We start from the raw sequence: 20,697 nt of genomic DNA, 5'->3' as shown, positions 1-20,697 counted from the left end.
CCGAGCGGGGGACGGGCACCTGCCCTGGGTCGACATGCGCCTCGTGGGGCTGTCGAGGGGCTGAGGGGAGCAGAGCCGGGCAGCGGCGGGGAGGGAGGCAGGAAACGGGGAGCCACGGCCTGGCGGTCAGGCCTCCGGGCCGGCGTTGGCACCGCTGAGCCGCTGGTGCTGCGCGGGGGAGCAGGGGGGGTTTTGCTCTGCCTGGCACAGAGCGAGGGATGCTGCCTCCTGACCGAGGCTGGGTGGTGGCATCTGGGGGTGCTCGGTGCCCGCCGAGATGTCCTGCCCCTGGTGGGCAGGTGGAGTGGGCGCTGCAGCCCCTGTGCTTCGGGTTTTTGGGTTTTTGGGTGGGTGCTGGTGATGGAAGGCAAAGGGAAAGTTACGCTGTCCTGGTTGTACGTGTACCTTGTAAGGTTGCAAGAGGCATCTCTGGTAGCCTTACACAAAAGTGCTAAGTAATGCTGCTTGGTGGCTGACATTGAAGGGAAACTCGCAAAAAATTAAAACCGGGAGCTTAATTTCGTCCTCCGCATCCTGGTAGGCCATGGGGAGGCCTGCCGTGGCATCGGTGCCATCAGGTTTTGTGCAAGGACAACTGCTCCCTGGCAGTGGTTGATGTGAGCGTGTGGCCCAAAACGAATGAGCTGCCCCTGGGGAGGTGAGGGCATGCGGTGTGCTGTTCGGTGGTGCCGGTCTGTCCTCGGTTCCCCTTGAGGCATTGTGTGTCTGTCTCCAGCATGAGAAGCTTGGCGCTTTGCGACAGCTCTCTGGTCCCTTCTCATCCCTCCTGTGCCCACCGCTCCACTTACCGGTGTGATTCCAGTTCCCGGTGTTCGGCTTCCTCTTGGCTCCTAAGAAAAACGCAGTTCCCTTTGCTGTGGCATTTCCCTGAGAACTAGCGTGTTATTAGGCTTGTATGTATTTACATATGCTCTTCCTCTACTTAATTCGTTATAAATATTGATGTGGATGAGTCGGACAATGATAAGTATATTCTTTTTTTTTAGCCGTGTATGGTCCAATAGGCCCAATAGTATTTCAGGTTTCCATAATTTTATTTTGCACTGGAGAATTTTCACGCTTATGCTGTAAATGTAACTGTTATGTCTTTGTTGGAACAGAATTATTTCTAGGGAAATGACCATAGCAATGACCGCTTACACAGTCTAATAATTCTTTTTTTATCTTAAAAAAATAAAATAAAATACATTCAGTCATGGTGTAAGTTTGTTTTTGATGTGTTTGAACCTGACTGGTGAGGTAAGGCCAAGGGAGTTGGGCAGACTGGGATAGGAAGGTACCTTTTGACATCTTCTACGTGAGTGTTGCTGCATTAGAGCAAAGCAAGTTTTAATTGAACTTTGCTTGCTTTTCTGTTTCCTCTTTGGATTTAAGCTTACTTCTACCTGAAACCAGATGATAAAAGAAAATCAGGAAAGCTTATTTATTTATTTTAAGCAGGCAGGGAGGAATTAATTTTGGTGCTGTTTTATTTGCATGTTCATTATGCTCCATAGCTGGTTTTGTGTTACAGAAGCCCCCAGAGTGCCTCTGTGGACCAGGATTCCAGCACATCAGGAACTGTAGAACACAAAGTGGAAAATGTGCTCTGTTTCGTCAAGTATTTTAGTCCAAGTAATGGGGGGAGAAGATGCATCCAGACACAACGAACTTACTTCACTCATCCCCCCGGAGAAAGTAGTGACAGATTTAACTCTCTGGGGTATATTACTTGGTCAGTTACTATGAGTCAGTTATGAGGATCCCTCTGATGCTCTAGTCAGGGAGTACTTACCTTACCGTATACAGTCTGTCCCTTGTACAAGAGCATTATGGTTGTTGATTTTTTAAGTTTAATTTTACTTCATAGTTACTGCCAAGGTCAGCAAAAGATGCTCTCTAAAGAGTGTGATGTGTTTTGGGCTGCCTTAGACAGGAGCCAGAGTCGCTCTGTGGATGCATCCTGTCTCATCTCAGTATTGGGCTGGTAAAATCTGCTGAGGTGGGCTGAGCTATGCCCTAGCGCGGAAATCTTACTAACCATAACGGTTCCTGTGACACAAGTCTTCTATAGCTAACGATGTGACTGTTTGGTCCAGACTGGTGTTTTCACCCTATTTGAAAGATGTAACTTTTTTTTTTTTTTCCCTTTTTGGCAGAGAGTAGTTTACAAAGGAAGTCACATTTAGGAATTGTTTAGGAAAAGCTTTCTTTCTGTGACCTTGTTTAAAAAACAAAAGCACATCTAAGAAAACCACGTGACTTGCCTTGAGATATTTAAAGGCGCAAAATCCTAATTCATATTTAAATTTTCAAACATGTTTATTGAATGCAAAGTGTAGTTTTTGCATACTGAAGGTTAAAGATCCATGTAAACATTTCTAGGTCCTGATCCTAAAGTATTGCTTAAATAGTAAAATCACTGCTTAAATGTTCTTTATCTTGATGTTGTGTATTGGTAACGTTTGTAGGAGAAGGAAAACTGTTAGAATATCTGAAGGAGAAAATACAAAGCGAATCCGTTTTGTATAAGATGCTTATTAACTGTAGCTGACCAGAGCCTGTAGTGGAGTTGGGTGATGGCTGCTGAGCTCCAGGGCATCCTCTGCTCATCAAATCACATCATTTTGTCCTGAGGAAGCTTTCAAGGATGGCACCAGGGAGCTGCTTGGTTGTGGAGTTCCCCCTTCTTTGTCTGGTCAGCAGAAAGAAGTCTCTGCAGTCAGCACTGATCTTACTGGAAGTAGCCAAGAGAAAAATGGATTTTTTCTGGGCCCGATGAACACTTTTCTAGAAAGCAAGTTGATAGTAAGGTGCATTAGTTGGTTGGGATAGCGGGAGTGACTGTGATAAGTAGGAACTCGTTAATGTAGAAATTAGGAAAAATATTTACTGATCCTTTGAATTCTTTACATTTCATGTATGTACAGCAAGGTATTGCTTCAAGCAGTAAGTGTTCTGATTCTTTTTTTTTCCCACTTGTATCAGCAGACTCAGTTCTTTGGACTTTTTTCAGAGGTTTGACAAGCCTCATTGCCTCTAAGCATGTTCACGATCAGAAACAAAGATGGCAAGCAGAAGGTAAAAGGTACAATCAAAGGCTCGTACCAGGCTGAAACTTTTAGAGGAACTGAAGACTACCACAAGTGTAGCTGTGTTCCAGTTTGAATGCAAAGTGCACTTCCCTGATCTGCACCATGTTATTAGTTCCCATTTAAAAAGTCATGCAAGCAGTAATATCAAAATGCTTCATGATGGGGTAGTTAAGTATTGTGGAACCGAAAAGGGATAATTTCTATGGAAATGCAGTCTTGAGGAAGGCTCCTGTTGTCTGTCTAGAAGGAAGTGCTTGGTACGTGTTTGTTCTTTTCCCTGGTGGTTGAAATCCTGACCCTTGCCATTGGCAGGACTCCCCAGGCTCAGCTATCGGTGCTTTCAGAGGGGTGTGAGTAACTCTGGGCTAACAAGTGAAGGGTGCATGAGTGGAGGGGGGGGGTCGGTCAGTTCGGACGCCTGAGTTGCTGTAACTAGAATGAGGAAGAAGCTCACACTTCCCGTTTGTGGGTGTGTTTTTTTTGAGGGGGGTGGGGGCTGCTTTTTGTTTTAAATAAAAGTAAATACAAAATTTTCCATGCCTTTGGGCTGTCCTGTGGCTGGGAAGTGATGAAAGCTGATGGCTGACCACTTAACCCCTCTTTCTAGTCTGTTCCCCAGACTTGTCAGGGACCAGGAGCTTACCATACCACCAACTCGTGGTATTCCTGTGCTCTGGAATACCACTGCGTGTGGAAGAGTTGGTATGGGTTAAGACAGCTGTGAATTCACACTGCTATCCTACAACGTGTCTATAAATCTTGGTTAAAATAAGTGTTTTTCCTTGCCCGACCCAACGCCCTTCCTTTTTCGTTTTACTGTAACTTTTTCAAATGACTGAGTGGACTTCCCAAAGAAGCAACTTGAGAAACTGTAAGAATATTAGCACTTTAGATACACGGTTGCTTTGTTAGAAATATTTTCACGCTACCTGCTGTTGTTATGTCAAAAGCCGAAGCTGTTTCACGTTGTCTAGAAGCAGAAGGCTTTTTAAATACCAAGTGCCATTTAGAAAATACAAATGAATTGTGTCAACTGTTATCGTTTTGTGCGTTGTTAAAATGAGAACTATAGAAATAGCAATGGAGACTGTTCAGCTTCCAGTGACAAGTGGGTCAGAGACTCAGTACTATACAGCGTAGTCTGATTACGGCTGTAATTTTACTCCTCTCACCTACTCTAGATAGGGTTCTGTTTCTTTAGAGAAGACTACATATGCTAACCTGTATCCTGTGGACTTCACAGTATTATCATCTGAACATCCTCTCATTATGTGTTGTGTTTGGCTGCCCAGCTGTGTGGTCAGAAAGTTGGAAAGCTCCAAGCCTTGTGTGTTGTATAATCTGTACATTTGATGGAGCACCTCAGTAAAGGGCAATGCAGCTTGTTTAAAGATACCTCAAGTCAGCTGTAGAAATTTTCGGGACAAAAAAAGTCAAGCACTTTCCTTTTGTCAACGCTTGAATGGCTGAAAAAAAAATGTTACATGCAGCTGCCTGGTGAATACATATGTGAGGGGAGAAAAAACAACCCTAAAGCTCTGTTTCAGTTCTGCAATGTTTTTGCACAAAATGATTGGTCTCTTGCTGGCTCTTCTGCTCAGCAACTGCATTTTAATGTTTAACTTTTAACATTAAATATAATATTTAACTAAAAAGTATTTTTAGCCAGTACTGGCATTCCAGTTAGCATGCTGCTAACGTGTTTAGAAACAGTTGTAACTTCTGAAAGGAAAAAGCAGTGTCAACAGTTTGGAGAATTTCTCTTTTTTTTGAACTGACATCTTTTAGGTGGCTTATTTGGATTTTATGTCTGTGATTGACTAAGTAAAGAACTTCTATCATTTTAGTGGGAAATACAACGTACTAAGGTGCGGAGCCACTCGCTTGCTATAAATTTTGCAAGGGTTTGGGCTTAAAATACAGATTCAATGCAGTATTGCCTGGAGTTTCCAAAGAGATCAAGGGTTGTTACGCTAATTTTGGTCCAGACAAGTGGGATTTAGGCTGTCTGACTTCAAGCTTTAGCCTGTGACCCAAAATAACAAATCTGCATGTAGTACAGACTAAGATAGGAACTACACTGCAGAGAGGCAGAGTGACTTGTGGGTGACGGTACAGCAAGTCCGTAGAAGAATGCAAATACTCTTGCTGTCTCTTCGTCTGCAACCAGATTGTTTATTGCTAGGGGATACTTCAGGGCCTGAAGCCTCCAAACAGGAACTGGGATTCCGGTGCAGCAGCCTTTTCAAAGACATGGAGGGTTTGTCTGCACGGTAGCAGCAGCTCATTCATCTAGCACAGGTAATGTACAATGCAGTTCTGGCATGGGACATTTTGTGGGGCTGACCAGTGCAATCTCTTGGCAACTCTGCCAGAAACGGTGAACACAGGAAAGTTTGGTTTTTCTTTCACCTACAGCTGCTCTCCCGGACAGTCATATGCGAACAGGCCTGTTGTAAAACAACCGGGTATTGCTGTACTGTGTTAATACATGGCATTTCCGAAGGTGAAAAAAGTTTTATTTGGCAACAAGAATTGTTAATTAGTTTGTTGTGTTGTGCTTTTTTTTTTTTTTTTTTAAAGTTCATAAGGACTTGAGTGACTTGAGTTTGCAGACCGTACAGCCGGTATCACCCTTGACAAGTCAGTTGGCTTTCTCACTCTGTTTTAGCAGTGCCTTTTAATGAGAAGCTGGTAGCCCAGGAGAAGAGTGCTTTGCACGGGAGGCGCACGGTCTGGGTCAAACTGGAAATGCAGGGAACTGTCGAGGTTAAAACGGTGAACTAGTGAATGTGATGTGCAGGAGATTGGAAAGGGTGAAATAAACTAAGCGTGACCTGTCTGAAATTGTGGGTTTGCATTGGATGCACATATGCTTGATTAGTCTGTGTCCTCACTGCAGAGTAGATGCAGTGGAAATTGCAGTGGAAAGTTTCAATTTGCACACGTATCCTTAGCTAATTTGGATTTAGAGCATCATTGAACTTGGGCTGGAACTTGGCCTGTGATGAAGGAAAGCAGACTAGGATGTTTCCAGTTAGTTACATGCTGTATATTTGCATGTGTGCCCTTTTAGGGCAAATGTATTTGTAAGTATATTTGTGTTACTGAATTTTGGCCTTTTAAAATAAGATATGATAATTCTAGGTGCAAAAAACACCACTACAAATGAATTTGTATACGCAGGCTGTAGAAAAATGAGTTCATCTTGAGAAACACAGCAGCTGAGAAGGTATAAAATAGCAATTCACAGAATTCAGGTGAAACTGATTACAGCTAAAACTGAAATTGATAAAGTCATTGGCCTTAGGAGGACACAGGGTGCCTCATTCACTCTGATACCTTGTAAGAAAACGTCATTGTTTTTCCCAGCAGTTTAACATGCTCTGTTGTGTTGGTGGGATAAGTTATATAAGGTATGGAAATAACCATGCAATTGGTTTGGGGCATAATTCATCAGAGGATTTGGCATTCACAGAATAAAAGTTCAACTTTTTCTGTAATGGCAATAAACAAAAACACATACTTTTTCTTTGCTTACACTGGGGAAAACGTTAGAAGTTTGACAACAGAAGTAGTTTCTGTGAGGTAGCTGATGTAGAGTAATTGCAGATCTTAAGCTGTGAATATCAATAAACTTAATAGTAAGTTATCTTACTGTAGGAAATTCTAAAAGGATGTCGTGTGTCATATTCTTATTTAGCACTTATGAAAAGTTTTGTTGAATTCTGTTTTGAAGTACTCTGTTGCAGAAGAGGGTAAACATTAGTATATGGAGTTTTCTTTAATCTTTTCCTCTGTATTTTTCTTTATGCTAATGAAGACCCTTGCAAGTGAATGAGCAGAACATAACTCTCTTTTCTGGGTGCGATTTTAGGTGTCCTTAACAGGTGGAGAGCCATTCCCATCGTGGATGATCTTGACAGTAAATCTCCTCAGCCATGTCGTACAGCGCCGGCTTTGTGGATCCTAATCAGCTAGCCCAGCGCATAACTTCTAACATCCAGAAAATCACACAATGCTGTAAGTTGAATTTATGCATGTTGATATGAAACTTTAATAGTGGTGCCCCACGTTCTATATTAGTTTCTCAGATTCATTCATGGGAATTCACTCCTTGACCTCACCTGCTCATTTGACGTGTTCGTGGCACACCACAAAGCAGATGGAGTCCTTCAGATGTGTGGTTAAGTGTGATGTGTACTGGAGAAGTGTAGCATCACTCTGTATTCACAGAATGAATGTATAATTAGTAAGACAGCTGCTGGTAAAAAGCCAGTTTTGTTCTGGCCGGTTACATGGCACCTTAAGCTTGTAGGTTGGGGTGTTTGCTGCACAAGGATTGCATCAAATATTTGCTGGAGCTTGAAGTGCCTATCAGGGACCGAAGCCATGGCCTTACAGCTTGTCCTTGGAAGTACATATCTAATATGCAAGTAAGGTTATGCAAGCGTTAACATGCCTTTGCTCAGACTCATCCCACCTAATATTTTAGCCACCTAACTAAGGTGTTAAGGTTAAGAGGTAAGTTAGGGCATTTAGGGTTCTCAGTTGTTTCCCCGTTTCTCCATTTTCCATTATATCTTTCTTTGATAGGTTTATTTTATATGAAAAGTAAATATAAATTGATTTTGCAAGTCATGCAAAGAGTACTGTTTGTCATAAGGGAGCTAGCCATCACCAGCTAGGTTTTGGCATGCATGGTTGTAAAGTTTTGAAGGACTTCATGTGCACGTAGAATTAAAACTTCAGATTAAGTCTGATCAGTTAAGCGTATCAGTTTTTATTAAAACTTTGACCTTTGTTTTGCTAGACAAGTTCTAGGAGTTGGTACTTGTAGCACAGGTTGGTGACACTGGTTGGGCTGAAATAATTTCTTTAAATCTTGATTTCTGAAGTCATTAAATCTTTTAGGAAGAAAAAATGTAGTTTTGCCTTATTGAAAAGTTTCTGTACGTTAGTCTTCTGTACATTAGGGTTCTGTTTCCTCAACTAAAAATTGGCTCTGTAAGCCCTTGTGCTTTATTTCCTGAAATCTTCTCAGTCAGTTCTGTAGTCTTTCACTTGACAGCATCGTGGCTTCTAACTTCATCTTCCAGAGGCAGCTTCCAGCCTGTGGCAGACACATTCATTTATTATTTTTTTTAAACTTTCCCCTCAATTACCTACTTGTTTTCAGGTTTAGAAGTTCTCAGATTGGGCTGTCTAAGGGCTTGAATACTTTTTAGCTATTATTAATATTAGCTATATTCCTGGTTTAGGCAATACTGTGCTTCAGAGGTTTCATGATACAACACTTTTATAGGAAGCAGCATTAGCTGGAATTAAAATCTTTACAGTAGTACTTTACAACTTCTAGGTTGAATTATTTAGCCCTGCCAAAAGTAATAAATTTGATCTGGTTCTTGGTTAACTGGTTTTAATATACCATACATATAAAAGATCAAAAGCATATCTTAAATATCAAGCACTTCATAATGCATCTGCATGCTGCTGCTGCTGTGATGTTGATACTTGTGTTCCTTACCTTCTTTCTTTCCTAATTCTATAGCCCACTGTTACTGATCAACAAAGGTCTGTGCTGGTTAAGCACACCAGTAATGAAATCAATAGGAAGTATTGTTTTTGGTTTGGGTTGTTCTCTGTTAATGGAGAAGACCATTTAGATCAGGTAACAGCTGGGTTAGCTTAGCACCCTTTTAACTTTAAGGAACAGATTTTTATTGATCTGTTGATCCAGTCATGCAGTTGATTTATGTTGAAAGTGTGTTAGGAGTTGTAGACTGCTTTTGCCTTGAATAAGCTGCTGGTAAACTGGTACAGTTGATGCTGGTTGTAATAGGCTCTCTGAGCTTCTTTGGGGAAGAGTGCACTGGTTGGTGATTTTTAAGGACCCTGAAGGTATAAACTCTCTTGGAAACTTCGGCCAGGAAGGCAGCTGGATGTGTTTGGGATCCCAACTTCTAGAGGGTTCTATGAAAAGATTCATTCAGCTGTTCTTTAGAGAGCAAGGATCCTTGCTCTGTTTTACATTTCCAACGCTTCTGTAGAAACAAGTGATTATAATATCCTATAGCAACATCTGGGGAGTGCAGTCTACTTTCCTCAGCCTGAAAAGATTCAAACTCATGTTTTGCCTATCAGCACTCTCTGTAAGCTGAGAGTGAGGGAACCAGTCCGGAGTGTTTCTCCATGCTGTTTGTTAAAAGCAGCTGGAATTGCAAAAATTAAGGCTTCAAGGCTCTCTTTGGTATTCAGTGCAGAGCGGCAGGCCTTAGGCAGAAGAGGCAGAGAGGTATAGAGCTCCAACCTGTCTGGTTTGCAAGTGGTGAAACTATTATCGAGGTTTTTTAATCAGTTTATTGAAGGAGACGGAACTTTTTTTATTGAATGACAGAACTTGGTTTCATAGGTCACACTCTCACTTATGTGGCAGCATAATGACAGCTGCTATAACTTAAGGAAAATCTTTCTATCTTCCTTCAGGATGTACCACTCTCAAATACTTTGTGTTGGTCGCTTGTGTACTGCAACTGGATAGGCAAGGGAAGAGAGTAATTCACAGAAGCAAGACAAGCTAACAAAAAAATATTTCTTTATGGCGAACCAAGTCCCGCCTGCTTACAGATCTGTTTTTGCCAGGGATATAATAGGGATATGCCTATTCAGGTGAGAGCATTGAGGCTATGTTGTGATTTTATTTTATTTTTTTTCCTCAGTACAAAAGGAAATCTGGTCTTTCAGCAAGTGGAAACTTGAGAGTAAAATAAGTAAAACAAAAAGCCTAATTTAAAAGCCTTAAAATATGTTTATTTCAGGCTTCCTGCAAGTGTGAAGATGAAGGTCGACAGTTCTTTGAATCTGACAGAATAAATTTTTTGTGTGTAGCAAAAAGAGGGAAAACATTTGGTTTTAAAACAAGCTCCAAATAGGAGCAGATTGGGAGTTGCATTAATTTACAAGGGCGGTTGCACAGCTGTAAGAGTAGGAAAGATAGGATTGAAGCAGTAGGTGCCCCTTCTCCTCAGCTGGAAAGATTTGACTCGTGGATCTGTGACAGGGACTATGCAAGATAAAGTAGCTAGTGGTGGGTTTTGTGTGTTGTTTTTTTTTTCCCCACATTCTTCTCAAGCCTCTGTCCTGTGTGTGGGTCGAAGAGGAAGCAGACTCCTGTGCTTTTGCTTTGCTTCTAAGTTGTGTGTTTTTTTTTTTTTTTTTTTTTTTTTTTTCCACAGAGCTACAAAATTCTGTACAATCCCCAAAGACCAAGGATAGCACAGGTAACTACTGTGGCTCCACTGATGTCTGCAAACTAGGTTTAGGAGCTGTTGCTTTAGAAGAAGTACAGCAGTAGAAGCAGTACAGCAGTAGAAGCAGTATGCTGCATTTTGATAGAGAGCACAAAACAAAGCCTGGTGTTGATAAAACACAGCCGGTCTTTGAGTTAGGGGAATTTCCAGTATAGAAGCTAATCAAACGGTTACAGAACTCACACCAGCTCAGCTGAGGCACTCATATTCCCTCACTGCTTCTCCCTTCCCAGCTCCCCAAGTTTATAAAGGTCGTGGTAGGGTTTTGCTCAACAGTAGCTGTGAAGTCAGTAAGAATGTCATAATCTACCCTTGCTTGGTTCTGACAAGGTCAGCGATAGAGTATTTGACTTGTTCGTGTACACTGAAAATCAGCCCTGCTGGAGAAGCACGTGCTCAGCATACTAAAAATGATTTAAAAATAATAATAATAGTCATTCAGTAGCCAAAATCACATATGGCTAGGGCGAGTCTGTCTGGCTTTGAGAGATTCTTTCTCATAAAGACTGTTGCTTTCAGCTGACTACTTATTTTCTGTTTGTTGAGGCAGCACAATCATCAATTCGCATAAAACACATTCCCAAAAGGCCGACCTCAACCAGCAGAGATCGTCTTCTGTGATTCTTTTATCATGTGATACCTCTCCTGTCTAATTTCTGTTGCATCCCAAGCATTCCGTAAGCCAGTATTTTCACTGGATGTTGTTAAAATGGGAGCTGAATTAAATGCATCATATGACTTTCCATTTTGCTTTATGTAACTGTAGAAAATCATAACCATAGATTAAGCCCTGAGGAATATTAGAGTTTTGTTATATGCCTTTTACAGGCTGAAACATTCATGAGAAACTATTTCTTCCACCATGTTTGTATCACCAGCAGATTCACACGATTATTTTTCAGCTAAAGAAGGATGCAGATGGCCAAGTGAAAGGTAAATAAAATCACCGAGGTGTTGAAATCACAGCCTGTAAGAAAACAGAATTCTATTTTGTCTATGTGTACAGTGTGGTTTTGTACAGGTGTGGTTTTAAAGCAAGTAGAGCTTGCTGAGACTATAACAATGGCATTGCTACAAATTTCCAACTAGCTGCAGTTAATGAGAACTGGACTTCGTGGGAATTAGTTGAAATATACCTTTTTTATTGTTCTTGCTGTCATCAGGAAGATTTCTTGGATCTAGGGTGAAATTTCACTCTCTAACCGATTTCAGTAAAACCTGGAAAAGGCTGGTCACTTGGGGGGGGGTGTTAAGCAGCTGTTACAATACTTTGCATTTCCTTTTGTGGTCTTTTCCAAGGCTGAGGAATTGAACTTGAATCTGCTATATCCAAATCATAACCTGAATATAGAGGGTAAGACGAGGAGGAGGAGGAATTCAGATACTTCAGATCTTCCTAAATGTGTTTCTTTATATAATGAGGTGAAGTCATGAAGCCTCACAGTTCTTTTAGAAGTAAACCATCTCTGAAAACTTTAAGCATGAATTGTGTGTGCTGTTCCTAGAGGCTTTGTTCTGCGTAAAGTAGCTTATACATTTGAAGTAGTATGTCTAACAGATGTCTTTACGGATTTGGAGAGTTTTGGTGTTGTTGTTTTATCTTGTTTGTTAAAATATTATGGCTCTGTGGGGAAAATGGCATATGAAACTGTGCGTTATGTGGATGACTGCACAAGAGGGACTGGGATTTATTTATGTTGGTGGTAGAGTAGAGTGAAAAATGGACCTTCCATGTACACCCCAGGGCACTATTTGTGTCAGTATGTGCAGAAAAGGCAGAACTTGCCTTGTCCTACATTGTTTTACTGTGCCGTAATTGACTAGTTTGGGGAAGAAAGATCTCTGTAAATTAAGCCATTTTAGTTTGGAAGTGATTTAAATAGTGATTGTAAAATCACTGTGCAATTGTAAACACCACTATGATCAGTGGAGACATTTGCAATTTTGTCTGAGCAACTTGCTCCAGCAGGTCGGTGTCTTCCTTGTGCTGGGCTCCTCATGCTCCTTCCTATCTCTTGACAGCCAATTTTCAGAGCCTCTTTAAGGTAGGTAAAATACTTCATCCAGTTCAATTCTGTTGGATTTTCCTCCTTGTGGGCAAGAATAGAGGAGAATACATGGCAGTTTGGTTATTGAGAGAGCCCTCTATCAAACGTCCTATAAAGCTGGTGTGCAATATGCTGCCCATCTGTAAGGGCTCCAAATAAACCCAGGTCAGTGGTTGACTATAATTGTCCCCCTGAGTGACAGCTATTTCCTTGTGTAGGCCAGGCGGTGATGTTGCATGTCCCTGCTTCCATGTCAATGCCTGAGTAAGGTTCCCGTGTTAATGGCCTGACCTCTTAATGAACAAGCTTTCTTTGCTTAGGTGGGTTGGGGTTATGGTGTTTGTGCAGCTATTTTACGCTGCAGAATCGTGCATCACTTACAAAACATAAATTATTCTTCAGAGAAAAGTTTGGACTTTGGGGTTTCAGGGAGTTTCCAGGGAGAATTTAGGATATGAATACAAAGTGATTACAACTTGGTTTAATGACTTACCCTCAGCTGAGCTGTAATAATTGATCACATGGTCAGATATTGTTTACTTAAACAATGTGCATTTAGTGCGCTCTACACCCACATTAGAAGAACAGGCATTACTTCAATCCCACGTGTCAGTTTCTCTGTAAGACCAATGATTACAGTTGAACTGAAAGAATTGAAGGCAGATCCTGAACTCCAGACACTGCTACTTATGTTTCTGGTCACTTGAGGGCACGATTCTATTTAGAAATGTGAGGAGCTAATAAAACCTAACAGGAAAGGGTACAAGACTTAGTGTTTTCTCACTCTTTTGTACCAATGAAGTCCTCAGCACTTAGAGCTCTGAGGACAATCTTCATTCCATTCCTCATTTGATTACATAAATACCTCAGGTACTGTTCCTCTGCACTGATGTATTATATCACCCTGTTTTAAAATAATCAGTGTAATACATTCAGTTAAGACAGAATTAAATAAATAACTTGAAATCAAATTGCTGACTTCTAGCTAATTGCAATTAAGTATGCTCTTGGAGAGGGTGAGTTGGTTTTTATTAGGTTAGGGGTTTTTTGTCTTTAATTCCTCTGTTGAACTCTTACTCCAGGCTAACGTAGGGTTAGCAAGGTGTATGGCACAGGAGTGTTATGGTTTACTTAAAATCTTCAGTAAAAGTGAGCTGCACTAATAGTTCTAAAGAGGTACTTCTGCTCACGGCAGAAAACTCCAATATGCCGATTTTATTGCAACTACACCAGGTTTTGGTATATGTAACGGCGTTTATAAAAGGTCAATCCACGAATATTTTTGCAGTGTCTGTCCTTAGTCAAGTACTTTCAGTCAAAGCACAGAAGGAAAACGCATTGAATTGGATTTGAATAAATTGAGGAAGTCTGTCACCCCCAAGCAAAAGCTAAACAATTTGTAGTGGTGTCATTTTTACAATTAATTCTCCTATTCCAATAACGTGCTCTGAAGTGACTCCGGAATTGATTGGATTCCCACGCAGTCTGTAACCAGGTGTGCTGTTTGTTGACTCCCTTGTTCAACTGGAAACGAGTAGGTGATTTCTTCATAGGTACCCAGCCAACGTGTGTAAGATCTTTGACAGTGCATTTCTGAAAGGTAAGCGTGCTGCTGTTGTATACTGTGCTTATTTGCCATATGAAGCCGTAGCTGAGCCAGAGCCTCATGTGGAGCACCTTCCCTTTTGTGTGTACGAAGGAGTGCTTTGCTGATCCTGTTTATTCTCTTTGGGCTCAGGAGCTAGAATAATAACTGAAAATCAATGACTTTAAATCTCCACTGCTAGTTTTAGTCCTTCTGGATTTAGATCTATGGTCTCTTTGCAGTGACTAAAACCCAATCTGTCCCTTCTCAAGTAAAAGTGGCGGGGGGGTGACCCCTCACTATTATAGCTCACATTCAGGAGCAGCTGTAGGTGCTGGCTGAAACAGCTCTCGTTCTTCCTGTGACCGGTCCCAGGCGTTGCTGTTCTGCAGTACAGATTTCGTTGTACCTGCCCTGCCTGCTTGGCTGGTTGTTGTCCTCTTTGTAGGCTGATACCTGGTGTTTGCTGCTCGTGCTTTTTCCGTGCATGCCCAGTGGGCGCTGCACTTCCTGTGGAATCATTAGGCAGTAGCTTTATTAAATCGGGCAATGTGGTTGTTCAGGCTTGGACTGTAGCACTTAGGGAAATTGCTGCTCCATGGCTACAATGCAGTCTTGTATGATCCAAATAAGAAGTGAGTTTCAGGCTGCAAAGTGGTAATAAGCAGCACTTATTAAGTAAATTTTTTTCCCCCAATTTCACGCTTCTGTGTTGTGGCTTCATTTTAAGGATTCTGTGGGCTGTGTGTTGATTCACGTCACTCTTCAGCTGTGAGGCTGCAACAAGATGAAGATGTTCACGGCCAATTGAGGGTTTTAAAGTTTGGTTTTCTAAATGTTAAACTGAGTAACATAAAACTGAATGGGAAGGTGGCTGAAGGTAAGTTGGGAAGGCATCTCTCCTGTAGTTGGAGTTACTGGTTAGTGCTCCAAGTCAGGACCATCACCTGTTTCCCTTGTCTCATGCTAGGAGATGAGTGTAGTGCTTGAGTGTAGTGCTCAGCCCTACCAGAGAAGGTGGGTGACCTGCAGTCCTCTCATCATTTCCCTCTCAGTGGAACTTTCCAACACTAGGATTTTACTCAAGGATTTGTGTTTGTTTTTTTTTCCTTTTCTTCTGCACTGGTGTTACAGCCTGCCTAGTGATGACTAGTTCTCGGTTGGGGATAGTTGTATTTGCTCCTATGTTATTATAGGCAAGAAGTTGTCTACATTTGACCTTCGTTTTATTTATTTTTAAGTTGAAACTTCCTATGTGATCTTAAACATTTTCATGTTCAAGCAGGAGAACAATCAATTATGTGGGTTTACTTGTAGTGCTGGAAAAGATTTTGCAGAGCTCTCTGAAAAATAAGGGAAGACAAGGAGAAAGGAGGTAAGACTTTCTTCTTCCCCAGCCAGCTAAAAGCCAGCTGTTAAGCAAGTACAGTATGTGATCCAATATTTGAAATATGTTTTCATCTATGGAATAAATACAATGTATTGCAAATCTGTCAGGAGCACGTTTCTCAAATAATCCTACCTTTATTAAAAATATATATATATATTTCCACTGTAAATCTCACTACTTCTGCAACTCACGTAGGGAAAATGAGGCCTTTTATATATGAAGCATCATTGCTATTCTTTTCTGTGCCCTTTTTTATTCTTTTGACCTGGAGGAAGAGCTTCCGCTGCCTATAAATGGAACCACTGTTTGGCCTAGTAAAAGTAAACATAAGCTGGCTCTTAAGTAATTTTCTCAGTAGGAATTCAGGTTAGGTCTTAATTGTTCCTCTGGCTCATCATTAACCATGGCTGACCTGTTCCTGAGCATGTGACTGCTCAGAGAGTGGCCGAGTAGCTTTCAACAGGTAATCGTTACATATTAGGAAGTATAGATTAGGAATGCTGGAAGAGGAATGAAAAGTCTTATTACTAATACAGTATTGCTTCTTTCTAATACTCATTCTGAGGTGGAAAGAGTGAGATTGCTTCCTTTGGCAGGTGAGATGGCAGTTGCTTGGAGAAAATGCATTTGGATCGAGTGGTGTTTGCAGCCTGCTTCCTGCAGGACTTTCCAGCTGCAGTGGCTTGCTGCCAACCCCTGGCTGACAAGGTGCTGCTCCCCCTGGAGTTGCTGTGTGAGCTCCGGAAGAACCATTGGTCGTCCTTACATGCCAACACCTACCTCGACCTTCAGCGCAGGGCTGGCCACAGTCATTAGCCTGCCTCTGATGACTTCTTGAAAAAATGTCTGTGTGCACACTGTGTGTGCTTCTGCAGCTCTGGAGCAAAGTCCAGCAGCTACTTCTGCATATCCAAGGAGCACGAGCTAAGGCATCGAGCTTTGCACTGGAATGGATTCAAGTCATGCACAAGATCCATTCAGGCTCTGTCATGGGATTGGTATTGCCCAGAGGGGCAGAAAGGACCTCTGGTGGGAGGATTACTCCTGTTGTCATCCCTGGTCGTTGCCACAAGGTGTGGGAAGCTGGAACAATCAGGAAGTAGGGAAAGAAAAACCTGGAGGGCTGAGGTCACCTAGGAGCCAGTCAAAACTGTGCTCTCATCTTTGGTTTCTGATGATTATCAGTGTATTTATGTCACAGATCTATGGCCTTGTGATTTAGGCCTATGCTTTCAGCTCTCTGGGACACCTGAGCGTCAGAGCTGATGAACTGAGAGGCACCTAAGGAGCAGCCAGCGCTTTGCCACCCTGAATTCCCTGCACAGGGGCAAAAAGCTGTTTAAACAAGGAAGGCGTTATGAATGCTGTGATCAGTGGTGAAGCTGGGAGTTTAGGGGCCTCTGACTTACGAAAAGAAATGCTAGGTTTCCAGCAGTTTCGCTTTTCCTCTTCAGTGCCAAGGCCATCTCGGTACTTGCTTTTGAAACAGGACAGCAGAGTTGTTTCTAGCTTTCAGGAGGAGAGGCTGTGGCTACCATGCTTTTCTGTTGAGGAAGGAAAGGGGTGTTGACTTATACCTAAAGGTTTTGAAGCTAGTTGTTGCTTAATCAAATTCTCTTAAGATCGCTGTGTGTGTGTCTGAAGGAACAAGACGCTTCACCTCTATGATCCAGGTGGCACTGTCTGAATCTATTTCAAATTCTGTTTTTATCAAGAAATTTGTACAAGTTCATGAGTCCAGACAAATGTCTGTGGTTTAGGTAGTTTTATGGTTACATCTATAATGTATCAAATGTCTAGGTGAGAATTAGCTACAGTAAGAAATCTGTGATCACAAAATCTATAAGACAATATAAGAAATACGTTTTTAAGCCTGTATACACTGTAGCATGTTTATATTAATGTGAAGGAGTGCAAAGGATGGATTTCTTTGTCTTGTAAACCTGCAGGTACGTACTGTAAATTTTGCAACAAGGTCAGCTTCTTCGTTCTCTATATTCTGCTTTTCCTACCAACTTGTTTAATGCCTGTACAAAACGACAAACTTTTGGCTTTCTTATGAAAACAGTGTTGAGACTGCTGCTGAAGACTGTTGGCAAAAGTTTATTTCTACCACTTCACTTTTTTTCTGTTTGCTTACTTGTATAAGCAATTTTTCGTTTTTCAAAGTGCTGTATAGTTCCCATGATTGAAAAACTGAAAAAGAAATGCTCTTTTTCTTTCTAAATAATATCCTTGTTGTGAAAGGTTAAGGAGGAAAATGCTAAATTAAAGGAAGCCCAGAAAAATTGGTGTCAGTTCAGTCCTTGATATGTCCATTCTTTTATTTTATGTTTCCCAGACAGGTTACAAAGCCTGTTAGCACTTGGTTATTTTGATGTTTCTTGATGCTGCTTACAGGATTCTTGGTAAAAACGTGTTTTAATTTTGTGCTGAATTCTTGAATCACAAGACATGAACGGGGATGAACTTCCCTCTGCCTAGAACTGTGTAGTGTCCAGCTATGCTGTGCTGTGCTGGCTTTTAATTTCCCCTCAATAGTCTGCTTGTGTTCATTTTTAGAAGTAGGGTAAATATCTAATTAAGCTGATATGCAAATACGTTAAATACACGCTTTGTTTCAGAGAATTTCTCGGGTGTGAGCCCTTTTGAAACAATTTTTACTTCTTCATTTGTAGTTAAATAACTCTACCTCTAGGTGGTAGTAAAACATGCTACTCTATCTGCAAGAAGAGATGTTATGACAGGGCTTGCAGGTTGTTTTTTCTCCCTGTAAAAAGACATCAAGACTAACCGAGCACCTTGGCTCTTGAATCAGAGGGGAGAATGTCTTTGATCAAATACTACTGAAAGTAAATTACTCTGAAGACTTATAGATGCTAAAGCTTATCACTGAATTCAAAAGGTAACAGGACAGTCACTTTTTTTGTTAATTTTAAAACAATGCATTATACTTAACATAAAAAGAAAGCATAATTAGTCAAAATAGCTATTTACCAGTGCATGTGGCCACTGGTGCCTGTTTGGGCTCAAGCTGCTGTGCAGAAGCATTGAGGTCCAGGAGGCTGCACAGAGCTTCCTTGCCCCAGCAGGTACCAGGGAGAAACTGATGCTTGGCGGTAGGTTTTGATTGTAGAAAGCATTCAAGAATTTTCACTTACGTTTTGGTGCTTTTCAGCTCAACAGCAGTGAAAACTGTGTGAAACCCATCTTACAGTGCTGTTTTTCTAATTAAATTTTTAGTTGTTTGTGTCCTCTCAATTTCCCCCAAAGACTTCTGTCTTTAAATACTTGATTTTAAACTCATATAGAACTTGACTACTATCTTCCCCATTTTGTTTGTATCTTTATTACCTGTATGTGCACAGCGGTGTACCAGTCTGCCTGGAAAGCACCACAGAAATACAAGGAAGACCAGTCTGATCTAAACTGTGGATGAGCAAAAATAAGTTATTTTGTATATGTATTCTCTCTTTTTGGAGTATACGAGGGTGTTAAGCTAACATAGAGCACACTGAGAATTTTAATTTTGTAGTGTGATTAAAAACTCAGTGTCCTGAAGTGACTGCCCATTTTCCCCTTTGCTTTTTCACGTGAGAGTAAATTTAGTAACCTGAAAAAAAGGCTTAGATGTAGTGCTCTTTCTGTAGTTCAAAACTGATTCATTGTATGAAATACATCTAGAAATCACAAGTGGTTTGTATCCCACATCTAAAAATGTATGTACATATCGAGAACAAAGATCTCAAAATTAAAATTTCAACCTGGATACCTGATTTACTTTATTTTTTTTTTTTAAGTGTGGTAAGCCTGTGAATGCTTTGTTGCTGCCTCTTCATTGATGCACTGGTTCTGAAATACTTGTTTGTACAGTGGCGTCTTAGCAGTCTTTAATTTGGCTTTCCAAAATGACATGCATAAAATATGATTGAACTAGAAAAGAATTGTGCTACTTATTTACAAAATTATAACTAAAATACCTGATTTATACATACTGCATTAAAACTGCTAACCTTTAAATTGCCTATTTCTACCTAGACAGTTGAATATATTCCCTTCCTTTGAAACTCTTCCCTTCACTAAGAAACTCTAGGCTTTGTTTTTGAGTTGGCACAAACATTTACTAGCTGTTCTGGGACTTCTTAGTGGATCTTTTTAGTAGGTTTAAAAAAAAGTCTTGAATATCAGTTTCTGTCAACTCTTATCGTTTTAGAACCGTCAAGCAAAAATGCATAAAATTAAGTTGGAAATTTATGTGGACCATTAAAATTTCTCTTCCTCTTCACAAACAGCTGCTGAAATACAGAGAATACTACATCAGCTCGGAACACCACAAGACACACATGAGTTGAGGCAACAGCTGTGAGTACTTCACATGAAAACATTTAATTTCGTTGCATTGTTTACAATCTTCTGGAAGGTGATCAGGTGTTTTTTTTTGTTAGGCAGAGTGCTTGGTCTCACTGAGAAGGCGAGTATAGAGAAATATTTGAAATTTAAATGTTGGGATGCCTTTTCTTTTTTCTTTAAATTAATTTTGCCTAGCCTTCGTACACCAGTCAGGTGGCTTACCCATGTACACTGCCTGCAGTATCAAAACATGTATAAAACTTATGCTGTATGTCAGCAAAGGAAAAGCAGCAGGACCAGAAAGCAATATCACTGTTGAAAAAGCAAATGCTCTCCCAACCCTCCACCCCACTCCCCAGCCAGCTCTTCAAATCTGTCTGTATCAGTTTCACAAGGTGATGTATTTGTTGTTTTTTTTTTTGAGATACAGTACTGTAGGAGAAAGGGGAATGTCTTTTTAATGAGGAAAGTTACGCTAAGAAATAATACTGTAGAATAAAATAAATCAAAAAAAAAACACGAAATACAACTGAAGTACAGATGCTGTGCTTTATACTTCAGTCACCTAAAAGTGGGCTTTCATGAATATGCCAGTCAGCTGCTCTCTACTTCTCAGCTCAGTCTAATGAACTAGTAGGATTTTTTTTTTTAATCGACCTCCTTTACCACATTAATCTCAGCAACATAAATGCAAGTAAACGATGTGTTGTGCAAACCCTGTGGGTGAGAAAGTTGGCAGTCTTCAGTGTGGCTAATGCTGCACTGTGGCCATTGAATAGTAGGAGGAAGTGTGCATTGGACTGAAGGCGTTGCATTCATTTTGTGTGAACAGCCAAATTGCTTCATGGTAGCCTGAGTTCAGGGTTCATAACATTAGCCAGGTACAACCTACAGTGGATGCCCTACTGGGGACTGAATC

The 20,697-nt window shown here is 40.9% G+C and overlaps 1 protein-coding gene across 4 annotated transcripts in view; it reads left to right on the top strand.

The window, feature by feature from the left end:
- The window catches only part of STX7 (syntaxin 7), a 31,871-nt gene that overhangs the window by 310 nt on the left and 10,864 nt on the right, over nt 1-20,697 (top strand). The window contains exons 1-3 of one of the 4 annotated variants that reach the window (XM_040551589.1): nt 641-658; nt 6,973-7,118; nt 19,721-19,790. In XM_040551589.1, coding sequence (XP_040407523.1) covers nt 7,037-7,118; nt 19,721-19,790 — 152 coding nt within the window. In that variant the 5' untranslated portion in view covers nt 641-658; nt 6,973-7,036. Of the gene's footprint in view, nt 1-640; nt 659-1,224; nt 5,397-6,972; nt 7,119-19,720; nt 19,791-20,697 lie in introns of those variants that run through there. The other 3 variants (XM_040551587.1, XM_040551588.1, XM_040551586.1) reach the window with 3 other exon arrangements.

The sequence above is a fragment of the Cygnus olor genome, chromosome 3 (genome assembly GCF_009769625.2).
Source record: "Cygnus olor isolate bCygOlo1 chromosome 3, bCygOlo1.pri.v2, whole genome shotgun sequence".
NCBI classification, from domain to species: domain Eukaryota; kingdom Metazoa; phylum Chordata; class Aves; order Anseriformes; family Anatidae; genus Cygnus; species Cygnus olor.
This window is presented reverse-complemented; position numbering and strand designations above follow the sequence as displayed.